This window comes from Triplophysa rosa, unplaced genomic scaffold (assembly GCF_024868665.1).
Source record: "Triplophysa rosa unplaced genomic scaffold, Trosa_1v2 scaffold469, whole genome shotgun sequence".
Classification (NCBI taxonomy): Eukaryota; Metazoa; Chordata; class Actinopteri; order Cypriniformes; family Nemacheilidae; genus Triplophysa; species Triplophysa rosa.
This window is the reverse complement of record NW_026634473.1, coordinates 18,216-34,052: the sequence shown is the minus strand read 5'-3', so window position 1 is coordinate 34,052 and position 15,837 is coordinate 18,216. Positions and strand designations below refer to the sequence as shown.

Genomic DNA, 15,837 nt, shown 5'->3' with positions numbered 1-15,837 from the left:
AATATTAACTTGCAGTCGGATTCAATGAAATATTTGGAAATCACTCTAACAAAAGATTTGTCTAAATTATTTCAAGCCAATTTTGTTCCTTTAATGTCCTAAATTAAATATCAAGAGGGTTGAAGCAATTGAGATTAACATTTTACCAAGATATTTGTTCCAGTCTCTGCCAGTGGATTTACAACCGCAACAATTTATATAGTGGGATAAATTATTTTCAAGATTTATCTGGAAGGGAAGGATTTCGAGATTGAAAGAAATAGAACCATTAATATCCCCGGAAGTTCCTGCACAGGCGGTATTGGGAGAAATTGACCTATTAAATAAATTGTTGATGGTAGATAATCCATGGCTAAATGTTTTTTTAAGGATCTGTAAGAAATTAGTGAAATTATATAATCTAAAGTACTGCTACGTTGGTGTGCTTATGATACAGAGTTTGAACCTAATAAATCAGATAACAGGTTCAAAAACTGGATTAGAAAAGGTTTAACTGGATCTTGCACATTTATGGATAAAAGGAAACTTCAGAGTTTCCAGAAGATTAAAGAAAATTCTCAGCTAGAGAACCAAGATTTTTATAGGTATATGCTTGAGATGCATAAATGTTTAGAAACTATTTTTAATATAAAAATTATTTTTGCTTTAAGGACTTGTACCCAGGTTTAATTAAGTACCTATTTAGAATTTTGACTGTTGCAAGCAAGAAGGCAATTACAAGGAAATGGCTGCAACCAGTTTCACCTACTCAGAGGGACTGGATTGATATAGTGTATGATATTTTTATCATGGAAAAGCTTACCTATGCTTTGAGACTAAAATTGTAAAACTAAAACTGATTGTTTTCTGTAATTTGGGAAAATTGGTTTGAGTATATATCTCCTTTAAGATCAGATTTTGTTTAACTAAATTACATTTAAGGCTAATCTATTAAATGATTTGGTGTAGACACATGCTACGAGGGAGTTGTTCATTAAATGGTTCTCACAATGATCATATAAAATGTATTGTTGTGTTTTGTTTATCCTTTATTTTCCATTTCTATATGCGATGGCTATTTGTTTTGACAATATTTATTATAGGGAATGTACAATAACCCTCTAGGTTAAGTAAACAAAAGAGATCTGTATAATGCACAATACTAAATAATGCTATGTAAATAAGAAGGATACTTTGGAGAAGGTCTTCAACTACATTCATAAACCTTATCTTTCTTAATACTGAATGTTTAAGTTTTACCTTCACCAATGGTACAGAATGATCTGTATATGTTATTTGACTAAAACTGTCACGCAAGTCATTTGTTTTGAGGATTGCTTTCAGCTGCTATTCCCTATATTTGTTGACTGTTGTTGACCAATAAAAAAAAATAAAAAAAAGCTAACCAACACCCTGTTCTTTAACTGATTTGATAGATCAAGTATCTGTTTCCAACATTAGAATGGTAAAAACCCTGAAACCAAACCCTGTGGATCCCATAACCAGCTCAGCCCCCGGCCCTATACCTGAGCTAGGTTGCCGGTGAGGAGGTAACTGATACACCCCAAGCACGTAGAGAGACTGTAAACGGCAGGATCTGATGCTTCAGCCGCCTCCCTTCACTAATTAGATGTGTATTGTTGGGATAGGTCAGCTTATATTTGGCTTCTAGTGGTGGCCTGAGCCTTCCACATCAATATACTGTATGAGCAATAGATTGTTAATTTATTTATGCGAATGGTGACAAGCAGCTTCTATTACTGCATTAAATCTATGGAAAAGTGTGACAAGGGTGATTGGAGATCATGTAATTCATTCAACCAAAAGGGTTTCTGTGAAATCTCAAATTCAGTACTTGAAATCTGAGTGAAATGTGTTAATTGAATTCTTAATCGCTTTAACTGCTTACATTAACACATCTTGACCTGTTAATATTGTCTTAAAATGGCTTCAAAGATTCACTGAGATAATATGACAATGCTCATTTACAATAACAACTTGCCAAAATGATTACAATTTACATTTAAACAGTGAAAAAAATCATATGAATTTGTTTTAAACTAGGTTTTTTTGCAGCTTCAACTTGCAAATCTACCATTAAAAGCAGCTGGAACTGACCTATGCTATAATTTGTCAGTGGTGTGCTTACAATTTAACAGCTGAATAATCAATGTAACCCATAGCTCATTTTTTATAGCACATTGCTTTAAAAACATTTCCTTAATGTTTACTTATCGAAATGAATATTCAGCTCAGCTAGATTTTTTTCATATGGATTTTAGATCACACATTTAGAATTATTTTGTTAAATGTGTTTTTTTCAGCTAAGCATGTTGGGGAAAAAAAACAAGAAAAATCTAAATTTCAAAAACAGCTGCCAATTTTACTGCTCATTGACATGAATACGCATGAGGAACGTCTTCAAAAATAATGAATGCAAAATTATGAAAAATAGTAAATAATCTGCAGAATTTTCCACTGATCCACCAGCTTTGTGCTTTAAATAATGTTATTCCACGTTCTACGTGGTCATGCCCGAACCAACTCCACTAACCATGTTTACCCTTGAAATATTCATGACTCAAATTGAGCAGCATCTTATTTAAAATGTGAAACAAGAAGGCTTAGAGGCGTTCTTGGAAGCTACTGAGATCATCTATGGCCTCTTCTCAGAAAGTGAAGTACTATATGCCACTGATTTTCTTGATCCTGATGAAAATGGGCATAGCATTCAAAACAAACCAGTCACATGATTTGACATCTCTCGAGTTTGAAAATAAGCGAACAAGAAACAAACCTGTGTGTAATTAAAAAACAAATTCAACAAAAAGGTAATAACTGCAAAAATACAAACAACTACAAAAAGGTACACCGCCCACAAGTCCCAGGAAGCACAAATTAAGATAACAAATTATATTGACTACATTGTATGTAACCTTGCTTCAGCCAAATGGGAACATATCAATGGGAAAGTGTTTTTTTTTCTGTTCAGAATGTGATTTGATCAGCAATACATGCCAAGTGATGCCCATTTCACCACATGTCCATATAATTCTGCACTAGAAAGTTACCTAGAATTTAAAAACTGACATTAACCAGTTAGATTGTTGTCATTTATCTTCTGCATGCATACAAGAAAATCTTACATTTCTTTCCACAGAGCGAAGATACTGGGCACAATCAAAGCAGCCATTGTATTCAGCCAGATCTGCAGCAGTAAAGCCATCTACAGCCCTCTCTTTTGGGCTTATCTTGTGACTCAGGAGAATTCGGCAACACTGATAAATTAATATAAACAATTTAATTTAAAACTGTAATCATAATTTATTAGCACAACCCTTATGACTGTAACACCACACAGATTTACCTCCTAGGCCTACCTCTATCTCTCCATTTTCTGCTGCATCGTGCAAAGGAGTGCCACCCCAATAATCCTTCTTGACCTCTGATCCCATCTGCAACAAGCACCCCAAGATCTGATGGTTCCCCCCACTAGCAGCAAACTGCAAAGCGGTCGTCCCTTCATTATCTTGACTGGACAGACTAATGTCTGTGAACTTTGCCTGTAATACACAAAACACAAAGAACTGCACACTTAATGCATGACTTAAATTCTATTATAGCATAATTTTAAAATATAGTAAGTTGAATATTTGGGTGTGCATATCTATGCATTTATGCAAATGTATTACTCACAAGCCATACTACCAATGCATAGTGGCCCATATGAGCCGCGGCATGCAGTGGCATCATTCCATCTTGGGCTTTTAGATGCACATCAGCTCCACAGTCTTTCACCAAGTACTCTGCTACATTTAGATGTCCTTCCTGGCAGGCCAGATACAGAGGTGTAGCGCCCATGTTAGTCTGTCGATTAACACACCTGAAAAATAAATTTACAATGTCATTTCTTTCCAAATTAATAACTATTAATTTTTGACTCAGCAGCCCAAATGAATGTTTGCACAAACAAAAATTTGCAGAGAAGATGCGACTGAAGGCCATTCATTAACAAAAGTTACAGAGACCACTGCTGCTGATGCAATGTGGGTGTGTCTATAAAGTTTCCCTAACCTAGCAAATTAATATGTGTACTACAACACTGGAGAAAAAGAAAACCTCCAGTGTGGAGAAGTTACTGTATATGTGAGCAATTAAACATTACCTGGCGATACGATACATTACATTAAGTATGAATAGGCCATAATTAATAATAATCAATATCAATAATAATGAAAGCCCTTTCCACATGAATGGCTCCACTCATCCTAGTTAATCTTGATACATAAAGTCTGGTCAGGAATACCACATTAAGAACAACTATTTAAACTAAAGAGCAAATAGAACAAGAAATTGTGCTTTTTAAACCAGATTGTGTGAATGTCTACTTCTCTGTTAAACCAATTATTGGCTGTCTATTTATTATTAAAGGTTTATGTAAAGTTCATCGGATCTTCTGGGTCTTTGGAGTCCTGATCCACAGCTTTGAAACTACTACCAATATACTGAACAATATCTTAAGCTGAAGAATCTTACATTATTGTCCATAAAAACGTTGTGTCGAGACAGAATGGGGTTTGAACTTGAGAACCTATCATCTCTGATTGTACTTTTCAAAGGCCAATGAACTTGACGAATGGCATGGCATGCCAGTCTCCGCCCGTTCATACTATAAAAGGAAGATGTCATGCCCATTCATTCACCTTTTGGGCTGAGGAACCTGAGAGGCAACTCCCAGTCGCTGCAGCGGATGGCGCAGCGTTGTGGCATGAAGGTCTCTCGATGTTCTGTCGAGACAGAATGGGGTCCCTATACGAAACGCCACGGTGCTGAGCTGCGTCACGACTCCCAGCGGAGTGACTCTGACTGGACTGGGTGTGTCACAAGTGAGCGTTACCGCGAATCGTAATCCTCCAGTGGTGCAGTAAGGCATCACATAGAGTGTGTCAACAACGAGAGGCTCTTACCAACCGCCGTACAGGCAGTGGCCTTCCTACTCTAAAGACGAGATAGCCACCCAGCACCGTAAGGAACACTGTGAAGCGCTACACCCTCGCCTGAGGGGAATGCTACGGAGACCACATCCTGCCATAGGGAGGTTATACATGGAATACCTACACGGTCTCACCAGTGGGGAGATCTCATGGGAGTTATAGTGTGGGGCCCCAACCAGGGGTGCACAGAAACGATGGAGTCCATGAAGTGGAGGTCACAAGTTCACCAACAGGGGAACCAAGTGAGTAAACGTCAGACGGGATGACCCAAGGGGGGAGTGTCACTACGTGTTGAGCACTAGCTCAGGTACAGGGGTTCACCTCGTCAGGGATAACTCTACCTATACTGGGCTTGGTATATGGGCTGCACTGCCCGGCTCGTAAACCAAAGAAGTGCTTAGTGATGGATAGGATGCCTGTACTTCGCCCGGTGGGGGAGGTAGGGAAGCTGAAATAGCAAAGGTTGTAGAATCGCACAAAAATGTTGGGCATAGCCCAACCAGCAGCTCTGCAGATGTCTGCCAGAGAGGAGGATGTCAGTGCCCACGAGGAGGCTTCACCCCGGGTGGAGTGAGCTCTGACTGCAAATGGGCACGGGATATCTTGGGACTGGTACGCCAGAGTGATGGCGTCCACGATCCAGTGTGCCAATCTCTGTTTGGAGACAGCTCTGCCCTTCTGCTGTCCTCCAAAGCAGACAAAGAGCTGCTCAGAGCTTCTGAAGCTCTGCATGCAGTCCAAGTGCCCACGAGGAGGCTACACCCCTGGTGGAGTGAGCTCTCTCTACAAGTGGGCATGGGAGATCTTGGTACTGGTATGCTAGAGTGATGGTGTCCATGATCCAGTGCGCCAATCTCTGTTTGGAGACAGCTCTGCCCTTCTGCTGTCCTCCAAAGCAGACAAAGAGCTGCTCAGAGCATCTGAAGCTCTGCATGCAGTCCAAGTAGAGGCGCAGGGCGCGTACTGGACACAACATGGGCAGGGGCTGGGTCTTCCTCCCCAGGGGGGAGCGAGTTCACCACCTGGTCCCTGAAAGGAGTGGTGGGAACTTTGGCCACATAGCCAGGCCGGGGTCTCAGAACCACGTGGGAGTTGCCTGGCCCAAACTCAGGCACTCGTTGGACACAGAGAGTGCATGCAGATCCCCTACCCTCTTGATGACTACGAGCGCCACTAGGAGAGCGTCTTCATCGTGAGATGAGGTAGAGCGGCTTCTCCTAGGGGATCAAACGGGGCCCTTCCCAGGACGACGAGGACCACGTTGAGGTCCCAAGAGGGTACGGAGTGCAGACGGGGAGGATTCAGCCGCCTCGCTCCCCTCAGGAATCTGATGACCAGGTCGTGCTGTTCGAGAGACTTACCGGCAACAAGCGTGTGATGTGCGGTGATGGCAGCAACATACACCTTGAGGGTGGAAGGGCAGAGGTTGCTCTCTAACCCTTCCTGGAGGAAGGACGGCATGACACTGATCGCACAACTCTGGAAGAGGTGCCACTTGTAGGCATACAGGCGGCTAGTGGCTGGAGCTCTGGCCTGAGTGATGATATTGGTACCTCGTACCGTCAGGAGCCAGACGTGGAGATTCGCGAGGTCTGGTCTCGGGTGCCAGTCCGTGTCCTTACCCTGAGAAAGAAGGTCCTTCATCAGGGGAATCGGCCAGGGGAGAGTCGTCGTCAGAAGCGTCAGCTCTGAGAACCAAGTCTGGTTGGGCCAGTAGGGCGCAACTAACAGGACTTGATGCTTTTCTTCCCTGACCTTGCACAGGACCTTGCCACTCTCCGCGGAGCGTGTTCTGCCAAGACAGCGCATCGGCTGTCTGGTTGAGGTTGCCCGGGATATGAGTGGCCCGCAGGGATATCACCAGCTGCTGACTACAGAGGAGGAGGCGTCGGGCGAGTCGCGACATCTGCCGTGAGCGAATGCCACCCTGGTGGTTGATCTCAGCCATGCTGTCCAAGTGGATCAGCACTTGCCTGTCGTAAATTAGGGGAAGAAACGTCTCGGTTACGACTGTAACCTTTGTTCCCTGATGGAGGAAACGAGACGTTGTGTTGAGAGACAGACTAGGGTTTGATCTTGAGAACCTATCATGTCCGAGAGGAATTTAAAACGCCAATGAACTTGGCAAATGGCACGCGCATGCCAGTCTCTTCCTCATGCATACAGGTATAAAAGGAGATGGCGGCGTCCATTCATTCATCTTTTTGGGCTGATGAACCTGAGAGACATCTCCCGGTCACTGCAGCGGGCCGGCGAAGTGTTGTGGCTTTCAGTCTCGACATTGTGTTGAGACAGACTGGGGTCTTATATGACACGCCACAGCGCTGAGCCGTATCACGAACCGTAGCAACGGCCGATGTCGAGGGAGGATGGAGACGTGGAAGTATGCGTCCTTCAGGTCGATTGCCACGAACCAATCCTGATTACGAACCGATGCCCAGGGCACTCACTGTGACCTTCCTCGCTCGGAGCGCGAGGTCAGTGGCGGTGCGCAGCTCATGCATGTGAGTGGGGGTCAGCCTCCCCATCATCCAGGTCTTTTAAACTCCAACTGGTCCAGAACGCAGCAGCTCGAGTTCTTACACGTACAAAAAAGTATGAACATATTAGCCCGGTTCTGTCAACCTTGCACTGGTTACCTATAAAGCATAGCGTTAACTTTAAAATCTTGCTTATTACCTATAAAGCACTACATGGTTTAGCTCCTCAATACTTGAATGAACTCCTTTTGTATTACAGTCCATCACGTGCATTACGCTCTCAGGCGTCCTGTCAGTTGGTAATACCTAGAATTTCAAAATCAAGTGCAGGTGGTAGATCCTTTTCCTATCTAGCGCCTAAACTTTGGAATAGTCTTCCCTGCACTGTCCGGGAGGCAGACACACTCTGTCAGTATAAATCTAGACTAAAGACGCAACTTTTTAATCTTGCATACACTACTCTTCCATAATATAAATCCTCTGAGGGTTTAGGCTGCATTAGTTAGATCAACCGGAACCAAAAACACAACTGATGTACTTGTTGCATCAAAGAGTGCAGAACAGTACTCTACTCTCAGCCAGTCTTGTCTCATTGTTCCAAGGTTACCACAGCGAGCAGGATGCAGTTCATGGCCTGACCTGATGGTAGAGCGGAGAATGGGAATCGGCGACCTGACAAGAGCTGAGATGATAGAGCTGGATAAAGACGGACGCAGTCACCTCACACGTCTTCACCACAAAATTTCAAATGCTATTAGATTATTAATGATAATCTTAAACAATAATTTACCTTATTAGTAAGTTTATTTATTTTATTTAGCCTTGTTGTGCAAGCTCTCTGGAGCTTGTGCAGAGGCAGCAGCTTTTGCCAGAGGGGAACTGGAATCCCCTGGTTGGGCCTGGGTTCTCCTGAGGTTTTTTTTCTTGATTAGAGTTTTGGGTTCCTCGCCACCATTTGCATACTGTTTTTTGCACTATTTGCCTGGCCGGGGGGGGGGGCTGCTTTAGAATTTTAAAGTTTTACTTAATTAATATTGCATATAGGAATTTATAGTCTGTTATATTTGACCTGTGCTTCTCTCTCCTTTATCTTAAATGTGTGCTCTCACTGAACGTGTGTGTGTGCGTGCGTGTCTGTGTGTGTGTGCGTGTGTGTGTGTGTGTGCGTGTGCGTGTGTGTGTGTGTGTGTGCGTGCACGTCCGTGTGTGTGTGTCTGTCTATGTGTGTTAGTACGTGTGCATATTGTGTGTGTGGAGTGTTTTGTATGTGGGTATGTCTGTCTTCTGTGTTTTCAACTTTTTCTTGTTTTTGCAGGTAAAACTTTAATTGTTTTGCTTATAGTCAATATGTCTTATGTACAGCTGCTTTGTAACAATGAAAATTGTAAAAAGCGCTATATAAATAAAGTTGAGTTGAGTTGAGTTGAAGCCTTGGCCACGAAAGAAATGAAGGACCGCCATAGCGTGGAGAGCGGAAGCAGCATGACCCACAGCATTGTAAGCTTTTGACACGAGTGTCGAAGAGAGCTTACAAGCCTTGGAAGGGAGCCTTGGTCGAACCCTCCAGGTGGCAGCTGTCTGCAGGCACAGGTGCACCACGACTGCACGTTCCACCTGGTGGACCTCGACATAGCTCTTAGCCGCCCCTCCGTCCAGGGAAGTAACAGCATATGAGCCCGTTGGACGGGAACGCGCCGAGAACGGCCCATTCCACGACCTCGTGAGCTCAGCATGCACCTCTGGGAAGAATGGAACTGGGGCGGGGCGTGGCTTTTTACCACGCTCCGACCCCAAGAACTATGAATCCACCCGGCCGGGCAGGGTGCATCTCAGCATCAACCTCATCTTGAGCTCGACCGCCCAGGGGCAGGAGCTCCAAGGGATCTTCCGCATCTGATGCCAGGAGGTAGCTGTCCGATGCAATGACAGAGAGTTCATCCTCATTCCTCTGTCGAGTCTTCCCGCTATGGGACGGTCTACAGCTACCCATCAGGGACAAGCCCGGTTAGAGTGCCGGGGCATGGGTGGTCCGCGAAGCAGAAGCTGACGGAGCGACATCCATGGGAATCACCAAATCACCCCCGCTACTCGTCGAACTCTACGCAATTGATATGCCACTGCAGGCGGAGGCCCGTTCAACGACCCGACACTGCATGCCCTTTACACACAGCACCCCAGCCGAGCAGGGAGGCGTCTGTCGTCACCACGACACGCCTTGAGACCTCCCTGAGCAGAACCCCAGCTCGGAGAAAGGACATGTCTGTCCAAGGGGTTAGGGTGCGACGGCAGTGAGGCGTGATGCAAATATGCCTCGTGCCGGTGTGCCACATTCTGCAGAGAACTCTACTCTGAAGCCAATGCTAAAGCGGTCTCATATGCATGAACCCGAGTGGCACGACTGCTGGGTGCGCCGTCATGGTGACAGAGTCTAGTTCATTACCGAGATAAGAGATGCTCTGCACAGGGCACTGCTCTTGTCCCAGTTGACCCGCAGGCCCAGTCGGTTGATGTGCCGGAGCACGAGGTCCCTGTGCGTAAACAACAGATCTCGCAAGTGCGCCAAGATGAGCCAGTCGTCGAAGTAGTTGACAATATGCATGCCCTGCTCCCTGAGGGGAGCGAGAGCAGCCTCCACGACCTTAGTGAAGACACGGGGAGATAGGGCCAGACCAAAGGGCAGGACTTTGTACTGGTATGCTCGGCCCTCACAGGCAAACCGAAGGAATGATCTGTGACGAGGGAGAATCGAGACATGAAAGTACGCGTCCTTGAGGTCGATAGCCACGAACCAATTCTGATGTCGCACGGAAGACTGCTGACTTACCTGCCTGTAGTCTTCGCTGCACGACGCACCGTTGAGTGGAGAGTGCTGAAGGCAGCAGGATCGGCATGACGCAACATCGAGTTGAGGCTGCACTCCGCGGGATCGGCATGATGCAACATCGAGTTGAGGCTGCGCTCTGCTGGAAAAAGCACCCAGGGAGAAAGGACGCTATTTTCGAGACAAAGTGGGCGCCAGGCTCTGCTGGGGAGCAGAGACCGGCCGGGACCTCGATGACCTTTGCGGTGGGGCAAGATATGCTTGATGGCCTCCATCTGGTTCTTCACCGCCGAGAATTGTTGAGAGAAATCCTTGATGGTGTCACCAAAGAGCCCACATTGCATCGAGAAGGCGTACCTTCTCGGATTCTCTCATCTGCACAAGGTTGAGCCATAGGTGTCTTTTCTGGATCACCAGAGTGGACATCGTACGACACAGCGCTCGTGCCGTCACCTTGGTCGCCCGGAGAGCAAAGTCAGTGGCGGTGCACAGTTCCTGCATAAAAGCTGGGTCGTGTCTTCCCTTTTCCAACGGCTTCAACACTTGGCTTGGTGGACCTGCAGTATAGCCATGGCATGAAGAGCCGAGGCAGCTTGACCACGACACAGATGTACCGTGACAGCACTTTCGACCTTGGGTACAGGGTTAGGGACTAGACTGTGGCAGTCAGCACTATGCAAAAAACATCAACAAGACTAGGAAGTCAGGGTAAATGAAACTAGCTAAAACGGACAGGAGAAACAAAGGGAATATAAGAGGCAGAAAACCGGAACACAAATGAGGAACAGGAGGGGAGAGAGTGAGAGAGAAAAAAGCAGAAGAGTGAAACAATAATGAAATGATCAAAAAGATAACGAGAGGGCAGGGTCACACCAAAATGACATGAAAGCACATGGCAGACTGTCAAACAGGCCATATACTCACATGAAACAAAACATCAACACAAGGAAAAAACAAAGACACGCTATACAGGGACCCTGACACCTATAGCTGGTGTGTGGTGAGCACACTGGCGCTGTTGTACTTTGGATGCTGCACACTGGTGGTGGTTGAGGAGAGACCCCCCATATGATTGTAAAGCACTTTGGGTGTACAGCAATGGACAATGGACCATATAGTCCAGCAACCAACCAGCACTCCTTGAACTCATCTAAAAGATCCACATAACACTAAAACATCATAATTACAAAACCATGCGTTCTAAGCGTTCTTATTTATTTAGTAGCAAAATTATGTTATAATAATAAACAAGATCCAGATCTCATACAAGTAATTTTTTTGCAATCACATCTTGGATATTCTGGGCCATTGTATTAATTTTGTTTTCAGATTTCTTTTAGGACAATCCCCCAATTATTTCTTACCGGCACAACAGTGACAAAAGAAATCAAATAAGAATTAAGTCAATGACTGCTTTTACATCCAATCACATTAATGATGTTAACACATAAACCAGATGATGCACCAGCACTTTAGTGTCATTCCAACATCTGTGGTCTTGACTGGTTTTGAAATAAAATTTTGAAAACAAAATCTGAGACCAAGACAAGACCAAGACCAAAGACAGTCGAACTCAAGGCTAAGACCGCTCCCAAGTACTACAACACTTGTGTGTGTGAGTGAGTTTCTGCACAGGTGTTACGAAATTGTGATGTGCGTCGCTCTGTATTTAATTTGTTAAACCCTCAGAGTTCCACCACATTCGCATTAATCAAGTTTGGAAACGGAGGTTTAACCTATCCTATACACAAACAAGTTTCTATGCCTGTCTGACCATGCATGGCTGTATCAGTTTCAGAGATGGTCATGCTACCGATACACCTAGAATATGTACATCTTTGACAGATAAGGAAAATATATAATGTCACATTAACCTAAGGGTCTAAATTAAATTAATCAGATGATATTGAACACTACAGGTCAAAGGCTACATATAAGCAGAGGTGTAAAGAGTACCTGAAAACCATACTTAAGTAAAAGTACAGATACCTTGCAGTGAAAATTACTCCATTACAAGTTACAAGTCACCAATTCCAAAACGACTTCAGTAAAAGTCTCCGAGTATCTGATTTTAACAGTACTTGAGTATTTTACTCATACTGAATGTAGGCTCAAAGAAGCACTAGTCCTCAACACTTAAGAGACACGTCAGTGAAAAACAGTTGATTTGTGAGGAGAGCAATCGCATTTATTTTCTTAAATCATAATAAGACTGAACACCTCAAAATTGCAACAAATCATGGTCGACACCATAACCTACGTCATTACAAACACCCTAAGTCTCATTTAAGCTCAAGTGCTCATAAGTAAACCAAACTCCTTCAAAAAGGTCTCTTCAATATAACAGATAAATAAAATAATGTTAAGTAGAATTAAAAAGTCAAAGCCTTTTTGCACTGGACATGCTGGTTTGGGCCTCATGGCCAGCTGCAGTCATGTCCTCATTTCACATACACTGTTAGCCCTTACCTGCCATTTCTACAGTAATACATTGGCAACACTGTTGCCAGCTAGTTACTGTAGGTGTTTTACAGTAAACTACTGCAATGGCTGTTTGAAGATACATTATTAAAGAATCTATTAACGCACTTAAGTCACACAGTCTTAGATGAACAAGTGTAAATAACAGATGAACACAATAAATCTGTCAAGATTTCACCAGAGGAGAATTAAACACAAACATCAATAACATCTTCACATATTACAGACACCACTTTCACTTTATTTCTGTCATCTGTGTAAGATCTTATTGAGATTTAACTCTAGTTCATAGTGGTTCAATTATGTTTTAAGTCACCATTATGGCGATCAGTGTTTGCTTTGGTTGGACTCTTTGACTTTCTTGTAGCTTTAAAATGTACACTTATACAATAACACTGAAAGGGACTTTACAGGAACCGCAACTTTATGTTTGCTTAGTAACTGAAGATACATCTGAAAGAATTCAATCATTAAATAATAATAATATAGCATTTAAGATTTATTAAGATATGTTTGGTAAAGTGATTACATGTTATAATGGAAAGATCTCTGTCAGAAAATCTTTCTTTGCAATTGAGACACAGTTAGACACTTGACATACAAACCTCATCAATGGTGACAAACAATCATGAATGAGTTTTGTACTATGTACCCAGCATGCATTGCAGCATGAAGCTGTTCAGTTGATTGTCACCATTGTTGAGATTCATATGTGGATTGTTCATTTCTCTGTGTCCGACTCATTCTATAGGTTAATATTTTGTCTATATAGTGTGAGAGCACTTTTGAAAATTGAAATACTATACATTCTTTTTACTGGTTTACATCACTTCATGGCAATAGTCCCACCATATGGTCAAATTTTGAGCAAACATGTTTAGAGCACATTTAGGAAGAGTTAGTTTTAAAAATAAGAGCTTTTGTAGATGTGTGACCTACAGTAACTAGCTGGCAACAGTGTTGCCAATATATTACTGTAGAAATAGCGGGTAAGGGCTAACCGTGTATAAACCGCCAGCGATTGACATCTACCTGATACTGCACTCATATTCATATAAAGAAGCCATGTTGACAAGTTTTTGTAAGTTAGGGCAAAATCCACAAGATTGTAGTACCTTCATTGCCCTGTAAATGGCAATATTAATTATAAGATAGGTGCCATGCAAAATGTAATGTGTAATTGCATTAGTCATTACAAATGTAGTGGAGTAAAGAGTACATATACTTGTTCAAAAATGTAGTTAAGTAGAGAGTAAAAGTTGCTAATATCTTTAATACTCAGTACAACTACAAAGTAGCCAAAAAGATACTTAAGTAAAGTAACTAAGTACATTTACTCCAATACTTTACACCACTGCATATAAGACTAATCACACAGCTTGTTGTGTTTCACTGCCACAAGAAATTGTATAAACTCCATGTGTCTGTGCTTCTAAAAACCTTACCCTGGAGCTTGACCAACGAGTAGCTTCAGGCAGGTGAGGTCACCTTTTGATGCAGCATAGTGAACAGGCAGAGCACCACATTTTGTTTCCACTTCTGCTATATCTCTGTAAATCAGCAGCCAGTGGACTGCCTCCACTCTGCCAAAGCGGACAGCAAGATGTAGCGAAGTAGCCCCTCCAGAGTCCTGATCCTAAATACACAGAAAAATATCAATGTCCATTTTCATAAAAAATGTTTCTTCATGAAAAAACATTTCTTTATTGAGCACAAGAGCAGAATCTTTTTGCTGTAAATACCCTAAACAATATCAATTCAGTTTTAGGGTTAGGTGTATGCTAGTTTCATGTAGCCAGACCTTCATATTTAAGGTCTGGGAACTTTGGAAGATTTCTTTGGTCAAGGCTCGCCCAAGAGGCCATATGACTGACAGGTAAAGCAACCAATCACGTTTCGTTTTGTGCCGCATCATGTTTAGAGGTGTGAAAATGTCCCCACAGTAACAGTCCGATGTACATTCACGAACAGGTCAGAAGATAAAATCGTTTATTTTGGTTCTTTAACTCATCAATCAACGCCCAAATACAACTATGTGAAACAATCCGGCAATCAAGATGCCAGAGGTCAGAGGGGGCTCACTCCAGAGGTGTGACCAAGTTATTGCATTGCAAGTCTCAAGTCTTTTCATGCAAGTCTTGAGTCAAGTCCCGACAGTCAAGACAGATAAGTCCTTAGTAAGTAATTAGTTTCCCCAAATCAGTTTCACTGCATTAAATAGTGTAGTAGATTTATATTAATTTATGTCAGAACGGCTTCGCAAGGTTTCATTTGAGATTAAGTTCAGCCAATTTTCACTAAGGGCACTGTGGTAGAAATTTACTTCACACACCTGACTGAAGATATTGCTTTAGATAATAGCTGTATGGGACACACCAGCTATTCTAACCATCCTGATTTTGGGTCTGACCCCTATACCTGTAATATTACTGTTACATATTATAATATACTGTAGAAGATGGAATTCAGGTATAAATGAAGTTGTACAATTGTTGTTCTTTTGTCTTGAATAGTATACAGTATTCAATGTTTCCGGTAGGAATACTAACATTGTTTTATCACAAACAAAAAGCAATTTCCATTGTACGGTACATTGTATAAATGAAATGATTTATTGTTATAAATTAAGAATTTAACATTCCAATCAAATTTAAGTATACAACCTAAAACAAAACGTATAATGTTATTGAACAACATGAAGGTGAATAAATAATGTCAGGATTTTTATTTTTGGAATAATTACAATAATTGCATTGACTATGATCACAAAACGCATTGACTATGAAACTGCTATATTTGACCATTATTTTTGTAAGAATATAGAAAGTAAGAAAATATTATCTGGCATACGAATGACTGGGCAATGTGTTTTAGTTGTAAGAAATTGACCATGAATTATAAGCATGATAGCAACCGTTAGCTAATGTGAGAGAGATATTATCTTAGATGTGTACATTGAATGCATTTAGGCAGGCTTGCAAACAAGTTGAATTCCTCACAAAATACCTTCTATGAGCTTCTAAATGGCATGTTTCATAAAACAGATTTTTAGTTTGCAGCCTCCCGCTCCGTCTGACGATCC

General features: G+C 42.6%; 1 protein-coding gene across 1 annotated transcript; it reads right to left on the bottom strand.

Annotated features, from left to right (window-relative positions):
- Positions 1 to 2,976: 2,976 nt before the first annotated feature.
- LOC130550893 (espin-like protein) lies at positions 2,977 to 14,368 on the bottom strand. The gene is made up of 4 exons (XM_057328413.1): positions 14,201 to 14,368; positions 3,676 to 3,862; positions 3,347 to 3,542; positions 2,977 to 3,257 (listed from the first exon to the last, which is right to left on the bottom strand). Exons 2-4 carry the CDS (start codon positions 3,838 to 3,840, stop codon positions 3,178 to 3,180), a joined length of 441 nt encoding a protein of 146 aa, XP_057184396.1. The 5' UTR covers positions 3,841 to 3,862; positions 14,201 to 14,368; the 3' UTR covers positions 2,977 to 3,177.
- Between the last annotated feature and the right edge of the window lie 1,469 nt (positions 14,369 to 15,837).